The 19,131-nt window shown below is 40.3% G+C and overlaps 1 protein-coding gene across 2 annotated transcripts; it reads right to left on the reverse strand.

Moving 5' to 3' along the window:
* Positions 1-1,337: 1,337 nt before the first annotated feature.
* On the reverse strand, positions 1,338-14,950 carry scg3 (secretogranin III). 2 transcript variants are annotated; one of them, XM_023332814.1, is made up of 12 exons: positions 14,464-14,950; positions 13,892-13,944; positions 13,681-13,723; positions 13,314-13,541; positions 11,661-11,803; positions 11,214-11,357; positions 10,906-11,131; positions 10,457-10,573; positions 6,952-7,035; positions 5,891-6,001; positions 4,758-4,847; positions 1,338-1,761 (listed from the first exon to the last, which is right to left on the reverse strand). In XM_023332814.1, the coding sequence occupies exons 1-12, from the start codon at positions 14,564-14,566 to the stop codon at positions 1,643-1,645; spliced, it is 1,461 nt and encodes a 486-aa protein (XP_023188582.1). In that variant the 5' UTR covers positions 14,567-14,950; the 3' UTR covers positions 1,338-1,642. The 2 variants fall into 2 exon arrangements, with proteins under 2 accessions (XP_023188582.1, XP_005799798.1); XM_005799741.3 differs by having other exon boundaries at positions 13,326-13,541; positions 14,464-14,949.
* Between the last annotated feature and the right edge of the window lie 4,181 nt (positions 14,951-19,131).

Genomic DNA, 19,131 nt, shown 5'->3' on the forward strand with positions numbered 1-19,131 from the left:
TTGGTTTAGGCCTCCAAAAAAACTTGGATTTAAACAAGACAGGTTGGGAAACGCACGATTTGTTTAGCCACAGATTAAAGATTATATTTGTTGTTTGCGTTGAAGCCTGTCGCAATAACCAGTTAATTAATTGCGTGACAAATTAAAACTGCGCTCTGATATTTTTTGAAGAGCAATTTTGTTTACAGAGACGTATTAATTCATTTCATTAAAGGTTTTGATTGTGGATGGTTTTTTACTTCCTTTTTTCTTATTGTTTTTGGTTGGATAATTTAAAATGTCTTCCAGTGTAGCGTTTTCTGCACAAAATTAAAGTTTATTAGTGTTTGAGAGAGCGAACTTGCATTATTATGCCATTATTATTATGTTAGTAAAAGTGGTCTCAAAACAATAATATTATAATATAATATTTTCGGGGACAATTTGTAATTTACGTTTAAGCTGGTAAGCCGTAGCCTTTTCCCATGATTTCCTGTGAGTACAACACTCGACTTTCAAGCATTAATGTGCTATCTAAGGTTGCGCCACAACATCTCAATTGGATGCAAGTTTTGACTTTGACTAGGCCACTCCAAAACGTTCTTATGTTTTTTTCAAGCCACCCAGAGATGGACCTAAACATGCAGTCAAAAAATGTTGCTACCTCTCTGTTTATGGCCAAAAAACCAACCATGGTCACTGAATTAACTTGAAACTGACAAAAGTGATGAGAAAAGAATTTACTGAAAATAAACTAATGAAAATTTTGAAACGTGGTTCAAGAAAATAATAAAAGCAAAACGGTAACATAGACAGTAATAGTTCTAAAGGCTGTTTAGCTTTTGTAAGTCCTAAAGTTTTTATGTCATAACTTATGATACAAAAATGCGATGTTTATAATAATGAGCTATTCTATAAACTTTAAAGGATTCTATTGAAGGCTCAATAAAAAAAACATTTAATATATTTTTCTTTCATCTGGTGTTTCGTAGTCAAGCACAATGCAGACCACATATAAAGAAAAGGCAATGTTTTATTTGCTTTTACAACTTTAGGAAAAAAATCCACAAATATTTACATTTAAAAATACTTCTATCATCTGCCTCTACATTGATGGAGATGTAAAACACATAGTAGAGACATACAGAGAGAATTACTGACTGCGACACCGCCCCCTAGCGGGCCCCAGGTGGATTACAGCAGAACAGGAAAAAGAAAAGGTAGCAACAAGGCGCACAGACATCATAACGTCACAAACGTAATTATGGTAAAATAAAAAGCAAGAATACATAAAATCTCATATATGCGCTGGAAAATAAGATAAGTATGGCTGACTAAGACAGGTTTACACATTAGTATAATTTGATATCTGTGGATTTATTGTTGCAATGCGGTTCTAGCAATTACATTCGCAGACTTCACTGTGTGATGTGACAAAGTATTCAGGTTCCTTATGAAAGGATTTTAGCTAGCTGTCTTCTGTTTTCGGGTGAACATTTCAATTTAGTTGAGACTAAATTTAAATTTTGGTTCATTTTGGGAACATCTGGGAAATTGGGTTTCGATTATACTGCAGGTAATTTATCATACAATTTAAAATAATTTGAGAGAATCTGTGTTCTTGTAGGAGATCTTAGTGACGGACTTTGGACGGATTATCTTGTCACAGGCTGCTGTAGATCCTTTTTATGGTGTCTCCTTCGTCTTTGGCGATGATTCCTTTCTCGATGTACGAGTCGACTTGCTGGTCCATGAAATCCTTCAGCTTGGACAGGTCATAATCTGGAGGGACGAGAAGTAGCACATGAGGGCGGCTTATAATCTGACGTTCACAGCAGGTTCATTAAGGATGCTGTGGTTAGGGGACCCCTTGAGATGCCACACCCAAACAAGGTCCAAGGAGGATTAGGGTCAAAGGATGTTTGTCTGATGCCAGATTTGCAGCCATCTAATGAGAAAGTCATGCTGCAAGATGATCGCCAAGCTATGCTTCTGAAATGTAAATACTGTTATAGATCATTTTATTCGCATTCATGCTAAAATATGATTATTGAGGGAAAAAATTACATTTAATTTCCTTACATCTATTCAGTGCTGGGAGAAAATCCATAACATGAAGCATTATGAACTGCACACACACACAGCATCCAACATCAACTCTAAATTGATCTGGTGTCTCAAAGTGTCTACAGCAAATGCAGTCGGGTTTCCATTATTGCAGCTACAACTATGACGTAGGCTTTGTAGTTGCAGTTTAATGGCGTATTTGAACAGTCGTTGCTCAGGTAACATAATTTAACTCTTGTAAATATCGTGGAAACAGAGCACAGAAAAGGTTCCTGCACGCAAAATGTGGCCAAAGGTTGAACTTTCTGATAAATGACACTGCAGGTGGGTTTGGTGTGAAACGAAGGTGAATGCAAATAAAAGCACCTTAAGCCCACTGTTAAGTATGGCAGAAAATCTGTGATGTTGTGGACTTCAATATGCCCTGGGAATTCTTGCTGGAGGGCACAAACTCTGAAATACCTGAAAATATTAAAGTGAAACCTTACAAATTGGGTTTCATTGGTTGTTTCAACAAGATATCCACCAAAGCATGCGGCCAAATCAACGCAGAAATGATTCTCCAGATGAAAAATCAACCTTCTTCAGTCTGCAGACCTGAATTATATAGAAAACCTATTAGATTCTGGATGACGTGGAGGGATCATGTAAAAGAAATGTTCAAAGTTCCCTTTTCTGCTCCAAAAGTACAAAACATTATAAAAGACTGGAACCCTATTATACATTATTGGTAATGTGGAAAAACTTTAACAATACGGGTGCCAAAATTTTTTCTAGCTAGATGTGGAGATTATATTTCTCAGTGTGAGATTATTTCACTGCAATAAAAAAGTACATTTGAAGTATTTTTGCACATCTTAATCACGTGCCGCAACATATTTCTTTTAAAAAATGCATTAAACCCTACTAACGTGTGATTTGTTTTCAGTTTGTTTCAGATGAAATAATCACAGTGAGGAAAAAAAATCAGTTTCCCATCCTTTTCTTTTCAACTTCAAAATATATATTTTTTCAGTTTCGAATCTTATTTTGAGTTCATTTTTTCATTTCAAATACTTTTTTTTTTCAGTTTGAAATAGTTTTTCTTTTGAACAAACTTTATGGCCCCAATGTAGGTCCATAGACTCCAACTAAACTAGTAGTGGACGAATAGAAAATGGCTAAAAGGTCACTCTGCGACCTCCCAGCATTTGCAGTGGGGCGGATCGTTGCAGCGCTTTAGGGTTAGAGTCACTTGTGGGCCGAGGCTTGTGGGAAAACATCAAAAGGACGCGACTAGACGCGGCGTCAGTCGTCGTCACCAGGGCCGTAAAAAGCCAAGTGGCAAAAGCCAGGGTGTTTCCGTGTGTGTCCATCTGCTCCTCTGGCTAATCTTTACAGAGTGTAGGCGTACGCACCCGCGTGCGGATGAACTTATATGAACTCATTAACACACACAAATGTGTGAGTGCTGAGATCGTCCTAATGGAGGCTTCTGGTAGAGTAAACACAACGAATGGCTCGGATCCCACTCTGTTTCTATGACACTGTTTTCAGCCGCGACGGCTTTGTTCGCTCCTAAAAAAAGAACAAGGACGAGGGCTTCAAAGAGGAGTTCAGTGTGCTGCAGAATGAGCTACAAATGGACACCCTCATGCTGCTTTATTTTAGTCCTAAATGGAGCCTGATCATGGGAAAACTGGGTGATTGGACACATTTTGTCAGTGTGTGCCTCTTCTTACACCATTATCCGTATGTCTTGGTTCGCTGGCAAGAAGGCGGGGAGCCCCCAGTTGTCCCGGACAACCGTTGCACACTCCTGAATGCTAATGAAGTGTCCTATCTAGGGCAAGGTTAAAGATGAGCTCCCAACAAAACATCCCTGCTGATCTGGCCTCCCATGGCCCCTCTCCTCCTCAGCACCACACTTTCAGAGTCCCTCTGCTTTTTCTTGTTGTTGTCATTTTTATTTCTCCTGTGTTTAGTAGGGAAGCCAGAATCTGGGTCAAACTTGGTTCTAATCCGTAATCCCTCTGTCTTCACCTTCTTATCCTTGTTGTTGAGCTCGGATCAGATCGGCACAAAGGAAACATACTGTACGGATAAATCTCACGGACCCTGAACTTTTGTTTTCTTGTCTGGGATATCACGCTGAGATCATCTGCCGCACATAGATCTGAATGGTGAGAACTCATTAGCGATTCACTCCCCTCTGCCTAATTAAGCAGCGCAGGGCATTGATTTTGCAACATGGCGACGTCCGACTGTATCTGGCCTCACCATAGACGCTCCAAGAGTTTTTACTGCTCTGCAGGCCAAGGCTGACAGTAAGCAGCATCAGAGAATAACGCCTTTCCTTTCAGCTACTGTATCTTTGGTGTTTTAGTGAAGCAGATTCAAGTGTTTTGTCTGCAAGCAAGCAGCTGTTTCTGGAGCAATTAGGATAGCATGATTAGGGATGATCCATATTGATGAGATCTGGAGAGAAGCATTTATTTTAAAATGCCACGCTCCTTTAAAATGCAAATAGGGGATAATAAGGGTCGCTGATTTTCCTGTGCCCCAGATGTGGCAGTTTATGAAAAATGAAGAAGCGATGATTTGGAAATAAGGACCTTTTTCTGCGTGTTACATCAGCAAACTCATATGACCTCCAATGATATTCAGCAAGATGAAGGAATCAGGACTAAGACTGCATCATCAACTTTCCTGTAATGGAAAAAATACCTCACCATTTTTGCCTTCGTCTTTGTTGTGCTTCTTCAGCCACTCGATGTTCTTCCTGATGGCCTCCAGATAGCTCTCCGATTTGCCCGGCTGATCTGGGGTTTCAAAGAAACGGAGAACAAAGGTGAGATATTTCCCTCACTGAAGCACTATTATTCCTGAAAGACATTTTCTTGTTTGCCAAGACTGTGAAACTGGCAAGGATCTTAATTTTACCAGCTAGTAAAACAGTCAAATAGTAGATTTATAAATTATTCATAATATTAAAAATGTAACCCTCATGCTTTCTTTGTTTTCTCTCCCCAGTTGCACAGAAAACACAACGGCTGCAAGGACGGTATCAAAAAGCAAGCCTCATCAGAAGAATATAATATATACAGAGTTATATTCTTAATTTAGGCACAGATCAAATCATTAATACAGACGTTTTCTCTTTTTTTTAATAAAAGTTAAATAGGCCAAGTCACTGCAGACTTTAAAACCAGCCAGTCAGTTTTCTATTTAGTAATTGATGAACCTGACAACCCTAGTCTGCGTTTTATTTTGTTCTTTATATGTTTCTGTCTGGGTGGAAATGTGGATTATATTGACGTGCAGTGTGTGAAGTGTGTGCAGTCTGCCAGGACACACACTAAACGAGGCTGTGACAAGCTTTTCCGGTGACTGTTATTGGACTGGCCTAGTTCAGAGACGGGCAGGGGCTTAATTATGATTGGCCTGAACTGTTTATTTCCCAGGAGCTCTGCTGTGAAAAACAAAATGTCTGAACTGGTTTTCACTGCAATGAAACCAATTTTGTGGTAGACTGAGTATGATAATTTACTTAATTGAAGTGAAGTGGTGAGGATTTGTTGTGGGTTTTTTTTTGTTGTTGTTGTTGTTGGAAAATTGTATATTTATTTGAGAGATGAGAAGGTACAAAACAAAAAAACAATAAAATTGTAATTTGAGCAAAAAAAAAAAAAAAAAAGAACAATAACAAAAACACAAAGAATGAGTCATGCAAATTATGTGGCCGGACATTGCCATTCGTGAAATGAAAGAAAAGGTTGAAACTGTCAAAGAGTTTTAGCTGGCTACGTAGAACAAAACGCTACGCGTGTGTCTGGTGGTCGTCAGGGTTTCTCTGTGGACTGACTGGTCTCGGTTGACGTCTGCTCCTCTTTGGTCGAGTCCTTCAGGTTCTCGTACTCCTTCTGCATCTTGGCAGTCTCGGATTTGGTGTTGTCATCTTCATCAAAGTTTTTCCCTAAAGCAGAATAAAAACACAAAAATGGTTAAAATTCTTGGCGGAAACACTTGGTGGTTGTTCAGTGAATTGACATTTTATCTGACATTTTATCTTAATTTTATCTGATTTGCAAGGAGCTAGCTGCTTCCGTCCTTAAATAGCCTTTCAAATAACCTCTCCCCTCCCTACAGTGTTTCCTTTATGTTCTTAGATTCACTCTTCTCTTACATTTTTGATACCAACATAAAGTTGAGTTAAAGTAATCTTATTGCAGTGGAATAATTATCTAACAGAAAAAAATGAACTTAGTACATTTCGTCTCTTGCTATCCTCATCATTGTCTGTGTTGGAAAAATTACCTGGCCTTATTGTTCAGTCTGATTTATTCCAGTTCATTTAAAGTTTTTAATTGTTGCATAAATGCAGGTTTAATTGCTTAGCTATTTTCTTATTATTTCAAGGGCCTGTGCTCAAGTCCTTGAGCAAATATACTTAGAGATTGGATTATTCAAAAACTTTCAGATTGATATTATGCAATAAAATAATCTATTCTAAGGTTGTTAACATTTTGATCGACGGTGTAACTAGATGTGGAAGGCAAAGTATAAAAAGCAGGTAAGATGTAAAACAACTTTATTTTATTGCAGGTTATTTATGAGCCTTTTGAGCCATTTTGAAAGTGTTTAGCCAAAGAAATGATCTAACTATGTAGATTATTTCTATATAATTCCTTTCTGACCAAAGAAAAGAACAATTGATCGTTTTTTCTTATCAACTTTTATATACATATTTATCCAGCTTGGGCCAATTTACTTAACTATAAGTTTTTAGGATAAAGTTATAAAGGACTTTTTATGCGCCTTTTTTGAATTCTGTTAGTTTTCAGCAACAAAAACTGAAAACTTTTTTGAAAACCTAAAAGATATCACTTTGAAGAATGTTTGACACATTCAAGAGGAAAACGTTACCCGTAAGACCCGAAATGTCCGGGACCACGAGGGACTTTCCGAGTTTGTTCTTTGTCTGCATGGCGATCATAGCGTCCAGGTTCTCTGCAGGTGGACAGAAGAGAACAAACATTTACTTTCAGATCTCATCGGTCGAGTGCGGTCGGTCAGTTCTCTCTGCGGACGATGAATGGACGCCTTTTGACCGTTTCGGTGTCTCACGCTGTTCCTGTGTGACTCAGAGGGTTATTATCATGAGAAAAAGCCTCGCTCTCATTAACGAATATGAGGCTCAGGAGCATGACGACAGTCATAAACATAACATTGTGGGTTTTTTTTTTTTCCTCCCCCATTCTCATTTCCAGTGGCTTAATTAGCAATCTCAACCAGAGTAAAAAACACTGGAAAAAAAAAAGAAAAAGCCTTTATAGGAATAATTTATGTGTGGTTTAATTATCTGTATGTGTGCTGGACCTGTTTAACATCACCAAATGCTGCTGTTTGTTTTAGAAATGTTTACATTTCTGCATGAATTCATCAAGTAATCCTCAGGTTGTGTTGTACGTGTAATGGGGGTTGGGATATTATGTATTTGCAGAGCGATTATGAAACGAGGAGACAAACACAGATCATATGGCTGGACAGGACAACAGGTCCTCTCTGGATTAACGAAGGCGGGAAACATTACGCGTAAAGATAAAGGAAGCAGATGTTCTGGGGATAAATGCAGCTAAAGTCATCCTCTGTGTTGATTTCCCATTAGTCTTCTAATTCATCATTTAAAAGCTTTACATAAATAGTTAACAGACAGATTAAAGTACTTTCTGCTTTAAATAGCTCCGAGAACCTTTGCAGTGTTGATTGATTTCCTCTTGACGTGAGCAGAAATATCTGCTAGTTATAAACTGTTTACCAAATGTTAGCACCTGAGCTGCTTTAATTAATATTCTGCATACTGAATAAAGAAAATGTTTTTGTGGTAAAATGCTTGGAGGACAAAATGCAGATGAGACCAGAGGTGTAGTTTTGTTTTTCTGACCGGGTCCACAACTGTGAGGAATTTTGCGTGCGTCTTTTTATTTTACAGATCAAACAGAGGGCATGACAAGGGTTGACGTTGAAATGTTTTCCAATTTCCTCTCTTGTGTTTTCTTCTTCTTACTATCTAATCAGCCCACTTTCCTCCGCTCTTTCTATGTATACCGTCCACCTCCTCACACCTGGAGGCACACACAAACACAGAAAAACCCACTCTTTTTTTCCCTTCCCTTGCTTCCTGCCTCTGCATCTCGCTCACTCTCTGGCTGCATCTTGAAGCAAGCAGCATCACCCGCTGCCAGATTAGAGATGATTGGCAGCTCTGAGTACTCAGTGGTGAACCTGCTGTGACTCACTGGAACATCACAGCCAGTTCAGGGGTGGGAAGGAGAGAGAGAGAGAGAGGAGGAAGGGTGTGTGCATGTCGCTAGGAGCTGGAGGAAATCCATTTCTGTGTCTTGCTTTATAATAACCTGGACTAGGAGGATGCTGGGGCCCGGTTGCCATGGAGACTTGCATCTTTTCTAATGGTGGATTATGTTCTGTAGCGGCTAGCGCAGCAGCAGTTTGAGACAGTAAAGGCCATCTGTTGGGAACGGTCATCTGAAGGAGAATTGAATAATCCGTCTAAAGGCTAAACGCAGCGGGTCAGCCTTAGTGGGCGACAAACTTGGGAGCTAAATTTGTTTTCATCTCATTCATGTCAACAGCACAAGTGAAAAGGAAACATGGCGGCCAAATTATTTACGTTTTAAATAAAAAAAGAGAAAAAAACCAATATAAACTATTAGATATCACATTGTATTTATGGATAGAATTAAAAAACAAAATGAAAGAATGTAAATAAATTCAATTAAAATCAATTAATTAAATAAAAAAAATCAATAAGAAATTCGATATGTATATTGAACCTCTTTTTTTTCTCTCCTAAATATTGTGAGATGAAATTAATATAATTTAAGGGATTAAAAGAGCTAATCATTTAATCAAAACTTCTCTCTCTCTCTTTTTTTCTTTCCTTCTTTTAGTTAATTTTAAGTTTCAATTTCTCTTTTCAACTGGATGCTGATTTGAACTGAGGGAAGGATTATGTCACAGAGAGAGGACCGGATGGGTTTGGGATTTCCCAAGGCGAACATAGAGATGACGCCTGTGCTGTCTGTGAAAGGTGGCTGACCTTTCCACTGGCTACTGATGCCCATAACGTAACCAGTCTGGTCATACTGGAAGCCCCTGGGCATTTATTATCTGCCTTCACTGGCTTTACGCTCGACTGCTTTAGACCAACAGCACACAGAAAAAAAAAACAAAAAACAACAACAACAACAACAACAGTGTTGTTGTTTTTGGATGCACAGTGTGCATCCATTTTATCCAAAACATGGATAAAATGGATGCACACTGGATGGATTAAAGTTTAAATCTGAAATCCTTCGTATTGCTGAAGGCCCCATGTCAAAAAAGCTTGAGCAACAAAGTTGCCACATCATTTCATAGCATTCCACACATATACCTTTTGTATGTAGAGAGATTTTTCACACAACCCCAAATGTTTGAGTCAATTTTAAAATAACCTGCCAATCAAGAAGTGCAAAACACTGTAAAAGAGGTGAAAATATTGTATTTTTTCCTCAGTTTTTTATTTAAATTTGGAATAGACTATAAGATGTTTTTATAAGATGGAAAAATTCAGCCGTAGTTTGTTACCCCCTAACAAAAGATGTCTGGCAACAAATCACTTAGATATTATTGTCAACATAAAGTCGCTGAAAGGCTGAACATGTCCTCTTACAAGGAAAACAGAACAGTAACCAAACAGTAATAGGATAATCCTCGCTTATACGCCGTTCCAGTAAAGTATTAAAACTGTAGCTGGAGCTATGAGATAACATGACTGGAAGGAGCGGCCACTATAAATGAGTGATTGTCTCGATCTAAAGGTGGTCTGAATCCAAATAAATTTATAATGAACATGTTTTATGAGTTTTCACAAACAGAAAAAAGGTTTTATGAATCTGAAATTGTGTTTAGAATGAAATGTGTTCAGTGTGGAACAATAAAGATTAGGTTTAAATTCTTTAGATTGTCAACTAGAGATAACAAAATAAAATCTAGCACCAAGGTTCAAATTAGGTAAAGGTAAAGCTTCATGATGTTCAAATGGACAACAGAAAACAAATGTGGGACATAACTAACAGGTAAATTGCCTTGTTGTTTTTGGAGCACTCATGTTGCCCCTCATGGTATGCCGCCCTGGGTTTAACGCCCACAAAAACACAAAGCATCATATTTATGAAAAACAGGATGGATTGATGGTTTTAACTAAAATAAACTGTAACGCCCCAAGAGAACTGAGATCCACATCGACCACATGCGCAATAAAACCTGTTCAATCAAAGTCTAAAAGCATTTATGTGGAATAATGATTCAACAACCTGATAAAGTACCTTAAAATTTAAACCTCCAAATTATTGTTTTAACATCTTACCGAGATATGAAACTCCCTCCTCTGGAGTGATGGTGCCATACTTCACCATCATCTTCACAAAATCGATCAGTGTCTTCATGATGGTGATCAGGGTTTCTCTTTCCTGAGCGTCTTGCTCTGGAGAAACAAAGCAGAGAGCAGGAAGAAAATGAGGACGGACGTATGGATGGATGAAAATGGTTCTAAAACGTTGGACCGCTGAATTCTTCATAACTGGAGTGTCGATAATGAGCTCACTGGAGTGCCTGGGTGTGTGTCTGTGTGTGTGTGTGTGTGTGTGTGTGTGGGCGTGTGCGTGTGTGTGTGTGTGTGTGTGTGTGTGTGGTTGAGTGGTCTTATCATCCACACTTTCTTTTCTGTGTTGAAACAAATGTGGGGAAAAAAACCCTGACTCACCCTCTAATGACTAAAATGAAATAATCTTCTGTGAGGAGGATTTGAGTTTTCACCTGAATCAAGGCTTTTGAGCAGGCGGTAGAAGTTTGGGAAGTACTGCAGGTCCTGGAGCCCATCTTCAGGGTTCACCTCGTTGCCCTCCTCTTTCTCTTTGTCCCAGCTGTTGTCCATGTCTTCTTCCACATCCCTGTCCACCTCGTCCGCAATCTCATCGTCGTTGTTGGCTACTTCGTCATGGTCTTCTTCATCGTAACGCCGCCTGGGTGTCTCCCATGCGTCCTGAGAGAAAAAAAAAACCCCGGCAGGTTTTAAATTCTAGCAGCTGTTACCATGACTATGATTTTTTTGTCTCGTGCCGTACCGTGTCTGGACCCAGGTCGTCCTGCTCTCCCCTAGACTCCTGGTCCATGTCCTCGACTTCATTATTCTTCGCATTTTTGGTGATGAGATCCTGGAGCGCCTCGGCCACCTGGTATTCCAGAGTATCCGCCTGGTTTTCAGTGATCTACAGAGAAGAAGAAAAAACAAAAAACAGCAAGTTTGTGATGATAGAGTCCAAATTATTGATCGGTGACCTCATTTCAACAGAGAGGGCAAAGACAAGCTGTCCATCGAGTGACAAAACACTAATTCACAGCTGAATTCGTGGAACAATAAATGCAATTTACACATATCTTCATCTGCTATAGTGACAGTAGAGGCTGTGCAGAGGGAGGTGGAGCGAGCCCCCGCGGGGGAAAATGTCAAGCGACCCGCTGGGCTCAACTCAATCCGAGTTTCAGAGGGCGAGGTTGAGCTCGGCGCTTACCAGCCCCAGTTTGAGCAGCTTGGAGACGATCCTGTCGAACACCCCTCTGTCGTCCTCCTCGTATATTTTGTTGGCAATCTTCTGGACGATATCCTCAGCAGTCAGCGGGGTGCCGTCAACCTGCCGGAAGCTTTCTGGGTCATCTGTGAAGAGAGACCGTCGATGTCATTCCTTTCAGCCCCGCAGAGCAGAATTATTTTCTTTACACATAAAAAAAAAAAAAAAGTGTTTCTCATATTCGGCGTGTCACGGCAATCCCGAGCGACAAATGTGCAACTGCGACAGTCTGACACTTGCATAACGGCGCCGGCTGCTCCCCGCCGTCCAAAACTGAGTGAAAACGAGGAGCAGTGCCAGATTATTTTTGTCCGTGTGTGCAGGTTAAATCATAAGTGAGACGTTTCCTTCCATCTATTTTTGGCTCACTTTGAAAAGATCTTGACTGCTGAGCTTGCCACATGTAAGCGGGGGAGAAGAAAAAAGGTTTGTGCCTCTGCTGGATCGAAGGCAGGAGCAGAGGAAGTGATGCTGCTCTATGGTTTGACTTTCAGTCACCTGACCTCTAAGAGGGCGTCAAAAGGTCAGACTGCAGTAAATGTGGGACCCCTTGAAATGATGATAGGTGTTGAGGGTGCTCTTAGATAACATGACGGGCAGACCTAACGTGAGAGTAAATGTAAAGTGATGTGGAAAACAGTTGAACGCCATAAATATAACTTATTTTATTAGGGAATATTTGCATGTTGATGCCTAATCAGAAAGTAATTTATTTGCACTTAAGCAACAGAACTTAAAATTGGTTGACTCCTTAAGCAAAAAAATAGCTACACATATAACAGAAGCTATACAAAAATGCATTTAGACTCTAAGGAGAAACATTTTCCATCTCAACTTAGAGAGATGGAAAACCAATTCTGATTGTAAAGGCAGCTCAAAACAAAATGTATGAAATAAAAGAAGAAGTAAGAGAATTCTCATTAAAAATGTTCCCATAGTAAACGTAGGATGTGATACATGATTTTAGACATTTTAAGGACTAAATGTCTGGGGTTCTATCCTAATTCATTAAAGAAACAAACTAAAACATTTTCCTCATCATTTATACTCACTACGAGTTACCTGTGTTGTCACAATTTATATTAAATACTCATATGTCGAAACATGCTTAAAAATACACAGGCGTTATAAAGATGTTGTATTTTTTCTACATGAGCGATGAATGCATTCTGCAGAGTCGTGGAAGACAGAGCATCAGCTTTCACCACGTCGGAGTCGAGGAGGAGGAGGAGGAGGAAGAGGATCATTTGTTTCTGCTGGATTCACGTGTCCTGTCTCTGACTCCTTTCTTTCCGTTGCGGCTCAACTCCATTATACCCCACGTGTCTCCTACTCTTTCTTAAAATGTCTGCCTGGTGGCCTGCCAGCACACGGATAGAGGCAGCAGCCAGCGTTATGGGTATGTCCTTGATGACGGAGAAGAAGAAAGAAAGAAAAAAAAAAAAACAAGACAAAAGACGCAGACTGGAGACTTGTGTCAGTGACTTGTGGAGACAAAGTGCAGCATCGTTTTAATGGGAAGCGCTCCTTTCTGCGTTTTGATGGACGAGAGGAACAGAAGAATCGGTGTGAAGTGCATGTCGAGCCTGCGGATACCCCGGTACTTGCCGTAGTCCATCCCGTTCTTGGTGGAGTCGTAGTCGTCAGCCAGACGTCTGCTCTTCGTCGAATCGGACTCGTCGGGGACGTACTGATGATCCCCCTTCTTCACCGGCCCTTCCGGGGCCTCTTTCGATTTCTGGCCGTCGGCCAGAGACTTGAGCATGGTGAAGTCGTCGCCTTGCTCTGACTCCGCGTCCTTGGAGGTCGCGGGTTGTTTGCTCTCTGTCAGGAAGGAGAAGCAAACAACAGTGAATAAGGGCGCAGATGACGGCTCCATTACTGGAAAGGCTGCTGCAACCCGAATCTGCACAGCAGGCGGAAACAGAGTCATCAATTGATTGGCAACGAGGTGTCCTCTTACCTGCTGACTGCACCGCAGCCTTCACGCTGTCTGCCTCTGCAATCTGGGCAAAGACAAACAATTGATTGTCACTCGGGATATGAGGCTTGATTGTTAATGTTTGTAGGGATACAGAAAAGAAAATCCCCAGCTTGTTTGAAAAGTGACCTTATAGCACATTTGGTCGGATATTAAAAGAAGAAAATGAGCTGACAAAAGGGACGTCACCAACCTGTTCCTGTAAAGGTCTCTCTTCTGTCAGCTGTCTGTTGTACACAGTTTTATCTGCAACGAAATCACAGCTGTAAGCGTTCAAACTGGTGGCCGAAAGCAGAATATATTAACCGTACAGATGATTTAATTACGAACTTTAATTCACTGGAGATATAATTTAAAGTCGCTTCATTGAAAAATGACCTTTCAGGTTGACGTGATCTGCTGGGTTTCTGCCCTCCTAACTCTCCACCAGAGGCAGAGCTTAATCGGATTATCAAACAAAAGATTAAACTGTGGCGAAAATAGACCACAAGCGGCCTAAAGCGACAGGGCGCATTAAAAACACCACCAGCCGCTACCGAGTTGCACGGAGCTCAACTCTTAGGGTTACACGACAAGTACATTTAATTTGAATTTAGACTATACGTACAAAACAGGAAAGGGAAATAAACCAGCAGACCAAATTTATGCTTCTTTATACGCTCCATTTAGCGTTTCGTGGTACTTTTGGGAAGTTTTAAGCAAATCTTAAAAGCGACTGCGCACATTTCTGGCTATCAAATGGTGCCCCAGTTCCCGCGAACTCACCATCCGCTGAGGCTGTAGGTGTGGGGAAGGCAGATGTCTGGCTCACTACATTCAGAACAAGAAGCTGGAGAAGCACGAAAAGGCCAACGCGTTTTGACGCCATCCTTGGAATGATCTACTCCGGAGCGCGCAGGAAACCAGTTCCTATCAGCTTGAGTGAGTGAGTCTGGTGGGGGATCTCTTTTCCTGAGGAACAATTAAAAAAAAAAAAAAAAAAAAAAAAAGAAGTGCTGAATGCTTGGACAGCTCCAGAACCCGGTGCTGAAACTGCCGCGGAAAGGCTGCGTCTTGATGGGGACGAAGCAGCTCTGGATGCTAGACGCACCGTGCGGGTAAAGGCTGGGAATAAAAAGATATGCGCTGCCTGGAGCTGTTGACGCACGGTGGTGCTGAAAGCAGGTCACCTGTCTAATTAAAAGCAGATAAGCAAGGAGGCTGTTCCAGCCCCGTGTGAGCTGCAGCATCACCTGCCAAGGCAGTAATACAGCCCACTACAACAAGACCTGCCCCCTCATCAGAGAGGAGGGGGAGGAGACGGGGGGGGGGGGGGGGGGAGACAAAGGAGAAGGAGGGGATGAACACTGCAAGAAGTGCGCAAGTTTCACTCCCTCTCTCTTCTGGCTGCATTATGAATAGTATTTGTTAACCTATTTTCAGATTTAGAGCTAAAACGCGATGCATTACAAACACTAAAGATTCAGAAAAAAAAAAAAAAACGCAAGTCATGTCCAGAATTTCATTTTACTAATTTGCACCATCAAACGCGTTTCTTGCTTTTAAAACCTGCTGAAATGAGGAATACCACAATTATAATGCATCTATACCAGGTTGCTGTGCTGCAGGTAACTGTTTGCAATTAAATTGTCTTTCCGTTTTACAACAGCCCCCAACTAGATCCAATTACTTACGTGAAACATTTTTTGCAGCGTTTGACCAGGAAAAAAAGCAAACAACAAAAAGACGCCCATTTCGTGCGTCACCCACAATCTGCGTCATGTTTGTAGATCTTCCACTGAACTGTCAATAACAAACGCTGTTAGAGCAGCAATTAGCCACATAAGCAAAGAGAAACATAAATTATATCAGTTTTATGGCTGCTTTACTTTAATAACTTTCTCTCGTCTGATGACATTTGAAGGGGCTGTCGCACATCATATTATCTGGTCGGTTTCCATAACCTTAAGCTGCCCCTCTCAACAATTGTAACTTGAATTATTATTTCCCCCACCCGCTTCTTCTTCTTTTATATGTTGTGGAAAAAGATTACATCAATAATATAATCTGATATATTCACAGGAGTGTTTAAAAGAAGTTGTATTTAATATTTTGATCTTGGACATTTTGTCATAAACATGTGGGGGGAAAAAGTAGTTAGTAGTATCACTTTTACCAAGGAGGGCCAAACAAGAGTACAGTGCAGGGACCCAACTGTTTTTTAGGTTTTTTTTGGTATTTTTGTTTAAACTCAATGAAAGTGTGCAGTCAGCCAGAGGCAAAGCAAACCGAGCCAACAGGGGGCTCCCAAGAGTTGGTGTTCTCACATCCATCCATCCATCCATCCATCCATCCATCCATCCATCCATCCATCCATCCATTTTCTTTCACCCGTGTCCCTAGTGGGGTAGGGAGGGGTGCTGGTGCCTATCTCCAGCTAACATTTGGGGCGAGAGGCGGGGTCACCCTGAACAGGTCGCCAGACCATTGCAGGGTGGTGTTCACACAATAACCACAAAGTCATATGAAAACATCAGGACATGCTACTAAAAATCCCTCCACTTATCCACTGTGTTTATCCACATTTACCCCTGCATAGGTGCCTCTCTCCGGTGGTAATTGGATGAAAGGTGTTCATTAAAAATGTTCATATGGTCATTTGCATCTGTCTCAGTGATTTAAAGGCACTTAAATAAACAAACAAAACAAAAAACAATGAAACACTGTTTTGCTCCATGAACAAAAGATAAGATAAGGACACCCTGCCTTCTAGAGGCTGGTGTTTACAGCCTTACCCTTTCTCCTCAGGAGCCAGTCGAGGTGGTTTAGGCATCTGGTTAGGATGCCTCCTCTGGGAACCAGATGAAGACCCTGGACTGTGTCCTTTGGCTGGTGTGGGAATGGATTCTCTCAGAGGATTTGGCCTAATTGATTGGGGTGAGGGTAGTGTGAACTTCTCAGGTTAAGTCACTGCACAAGCGACCCCAATGAAGCAAAAGACAAAGGATAGATGGATGGTAGTTGGAGTCAAAGTCAAATTTCAAGGATACTGTGTGTGAAAATAGACAGCACCAAGTAAATGCTAGTTTCAATAAGAATATAAATAAATAAATAACACCTTTTATTCGTTGTGCCTTTTTCATGTTCTGGGTGTGTGGAGGTTTGAGTGTGAGGAGCAGAGGGAGCATGTTGTGTAATCCTTTTGTTTTGATTCAATTATTATCTGCAGAATTAAGGCATGTGATTTGGATGATGTGGTCCACCATTAATATCCCTTTGATTTATGAGAGCTTTATGTGAGATTAAAGTGCATCCCGTCGCTTCACTCCCTTTGGGTGCAGAGTTTTCATGCAGCCAATCTGCTTCTCAGGCTCAGGCTTTAGGAGGAAACAGATTTAGCTGCTGCCCTACTTAAAGACCTGCGCACATTCATGGTCGGGTCTCCGTGTTTGCCTTTTACATCACATCAATTATGGCCACAAGTTTGTCCAACAGAACTTGTGATGATAATTCATCTCAATACACAGAGACGCATTTTAACAAGTATAAATATATAATTCAGTTTTCTCTGTTTCCTGTGAAAATATTAGTCATTTTGCACCTAGTCAGAGTTATCTGACATTACTGATCGTTTTGCAGATCGCGATGCTGATCTGTCTCTGAGCGGTGCATGATGGGATGTTGGCCTGGTTCTGTTCGGTGACTGTGCTTCCTGCTTTCTGCTTACCTCAGCGGCCTTGAAAAACACAAGTCCTGCCAAAACCAGAAATCACGGAGCTTTTCCTGAGATTAAAGTGCAGCAGCAAATGCTCAGTCTACTGGATCCCTAATGGACACTAAAAATATCTAGCAATCATCCAAAAACAATGTTAGATGCGGGAATGTTCATAATCCGAGGGGGGTTTGCTTTTTTTAAAACTCCTGTTCAAATATATTTACCACTTATTTTTAATCTTCTTCCCATTTCCCTGTCATTTCTTGGTTCAGTCTCAGAGTATATGTGGTGCATCACTGACCCCTGGCGGCTAAAATTGCGGCCTCTTAGAGGAGTTAAAAAAAGACTTGCACAATAATATATAAAGTATATAAACCAAACATGCAATATTGCTCTTTAAAATGTCTTACATTACACCCAGATTATTATCCTATTCTGGGATGGTAAGTATGCATGTAGGCATACTTTTAAAGGATACATTTCTGTATTGAAAATGTTTTTCTATTGGTCTCATGTAATATTAAAATCTTAAATATCATGTTTTATTGTCTGTAAATGTAAAATCATCATGATTAACTTAGATAATTGCTTGTAACCATCAGTCTGTAATTAGAATCATATTTTTTGGGTGTACAGTATGTGTTTATTTTTTGTTTTGGTGTAATACCTAAAAGTCACAGCGGGGGGCATCACACGGTTAAATGGAGTCACAGGTGACCTTTCAACAGGTGTGCTGATTGCGGCGGAAACACGCAGTTTTTTGTCCGTCGTCATCGTTGTGGTTTGTTGTTGATCACTGGGTTGGAAACCTTTTGGTTGTACTAAGTTGATTATAAGTGTTCAACATTAAAACTCGCATCTTGTTGGATGTTTTAGTGCGAACCATCGATAAATGTTTTACAATCAAAATAACCGGAAGTGTTCATTCATTGGATCCAGGAGGAGGACGACGCGTCAACCCAGTGCCAGTCAGTGATTAGGTTCGTTTTGTTTTCTTTGATTAAGAACAAGTCATTACACTGTGTGTATTTCATCTGTATACGTTTCATTTAATAAGTTGAGTGGAAAAAAAGTCAAGAAATAAATGAAAATTTCAAATTTATTCAATATGGTTGTATGCATAAGCAACTGTGTTAGTAACAACAACACTAATAAAATGCATCAGTCAGTCATGTTTGTTCTTGCAGCTGAACGGATAAGTAGCTTTCATCAAAACTAGTCAGTAACCTTTGCTGACACATTCGACCACCATGATAAAATTAACCAGGGATTTTCCAACAACCAAACAATAATGGCACTTTTCTTCTAGAGCAAAAAGTTTAAAAATGGTCTCTTTTTGGTCTCTGCTCCAGCCAGGCAGGCTCTGTGTGAATGCTGTTCACATTGATGCATATTAGGAACTGTGCAGCCAAGAAAACACGGCTTCCTGGGCTCTAAAGCGTCAGGATTTTCTATGGATGAGAATAAGTGACTGATATGAAATGGTGACTTTATAACTGAATAAACTTTAAGGGGTTGTCCTTAAGTTGAATCCTGTTAGGTTTATTGGGACACAAAGTTATAAGTAAAATTATTTTTCTACTACTCATTGTGTAAAAAAAAAAAAGTAAAATAAATTTCATCTTGTATTGTGGACTAATTTCACACTTAAATACTTAAAAGTCCATCTGGGATTTGGGTGACATTTATTGGGAGTGGAGCCCATTCTAAGAAACATTTAACAAAAAGCTGGGACTATA

The sequence above is a fragment of the Xiphophorus maculatus genome, chromosome 4, assembly GCF_002775205.1.
Source record: "Xiphophorus maculatus strain JP 163 A chromosome 4, X_maculatus-5.0-male, whole genome shotgun sequence".
NCBI classification, from domain to species: domain Eukaryota; kingdom Metazoa; phylum Chordata; class Actinopteri; order Cyprinodontiformes; family Poeciliidae; genus Xiphophorus; species Xiphophorus maculatus.

Excerpts from the sequence above, each read along its gene's own strand:
- scg3 (XM_023332814.1), bottom strand. The coding sequence starts at position 14,566 with ATGGCGTCAAAACGCGTTGGCCTTTTCGTGCTTCTCCAGCTTCTTGTT. Across the intron at positions 13,724-13,891 it reads AGAGACCTTTACAGGAACAG|ATTGCAGAGGCAGACAGCGT; the intron begins GTTGGTGACGTC and ends GTCTTTGCCCAG. Across the intron at positions 11,804-13,313 it reads GGACTACGGCAAGTACCGGG|ATGACCCAGAAAGCTTCCGG; the intron begins GTATCCGCAGGC and ends CTCTCTTCACAG.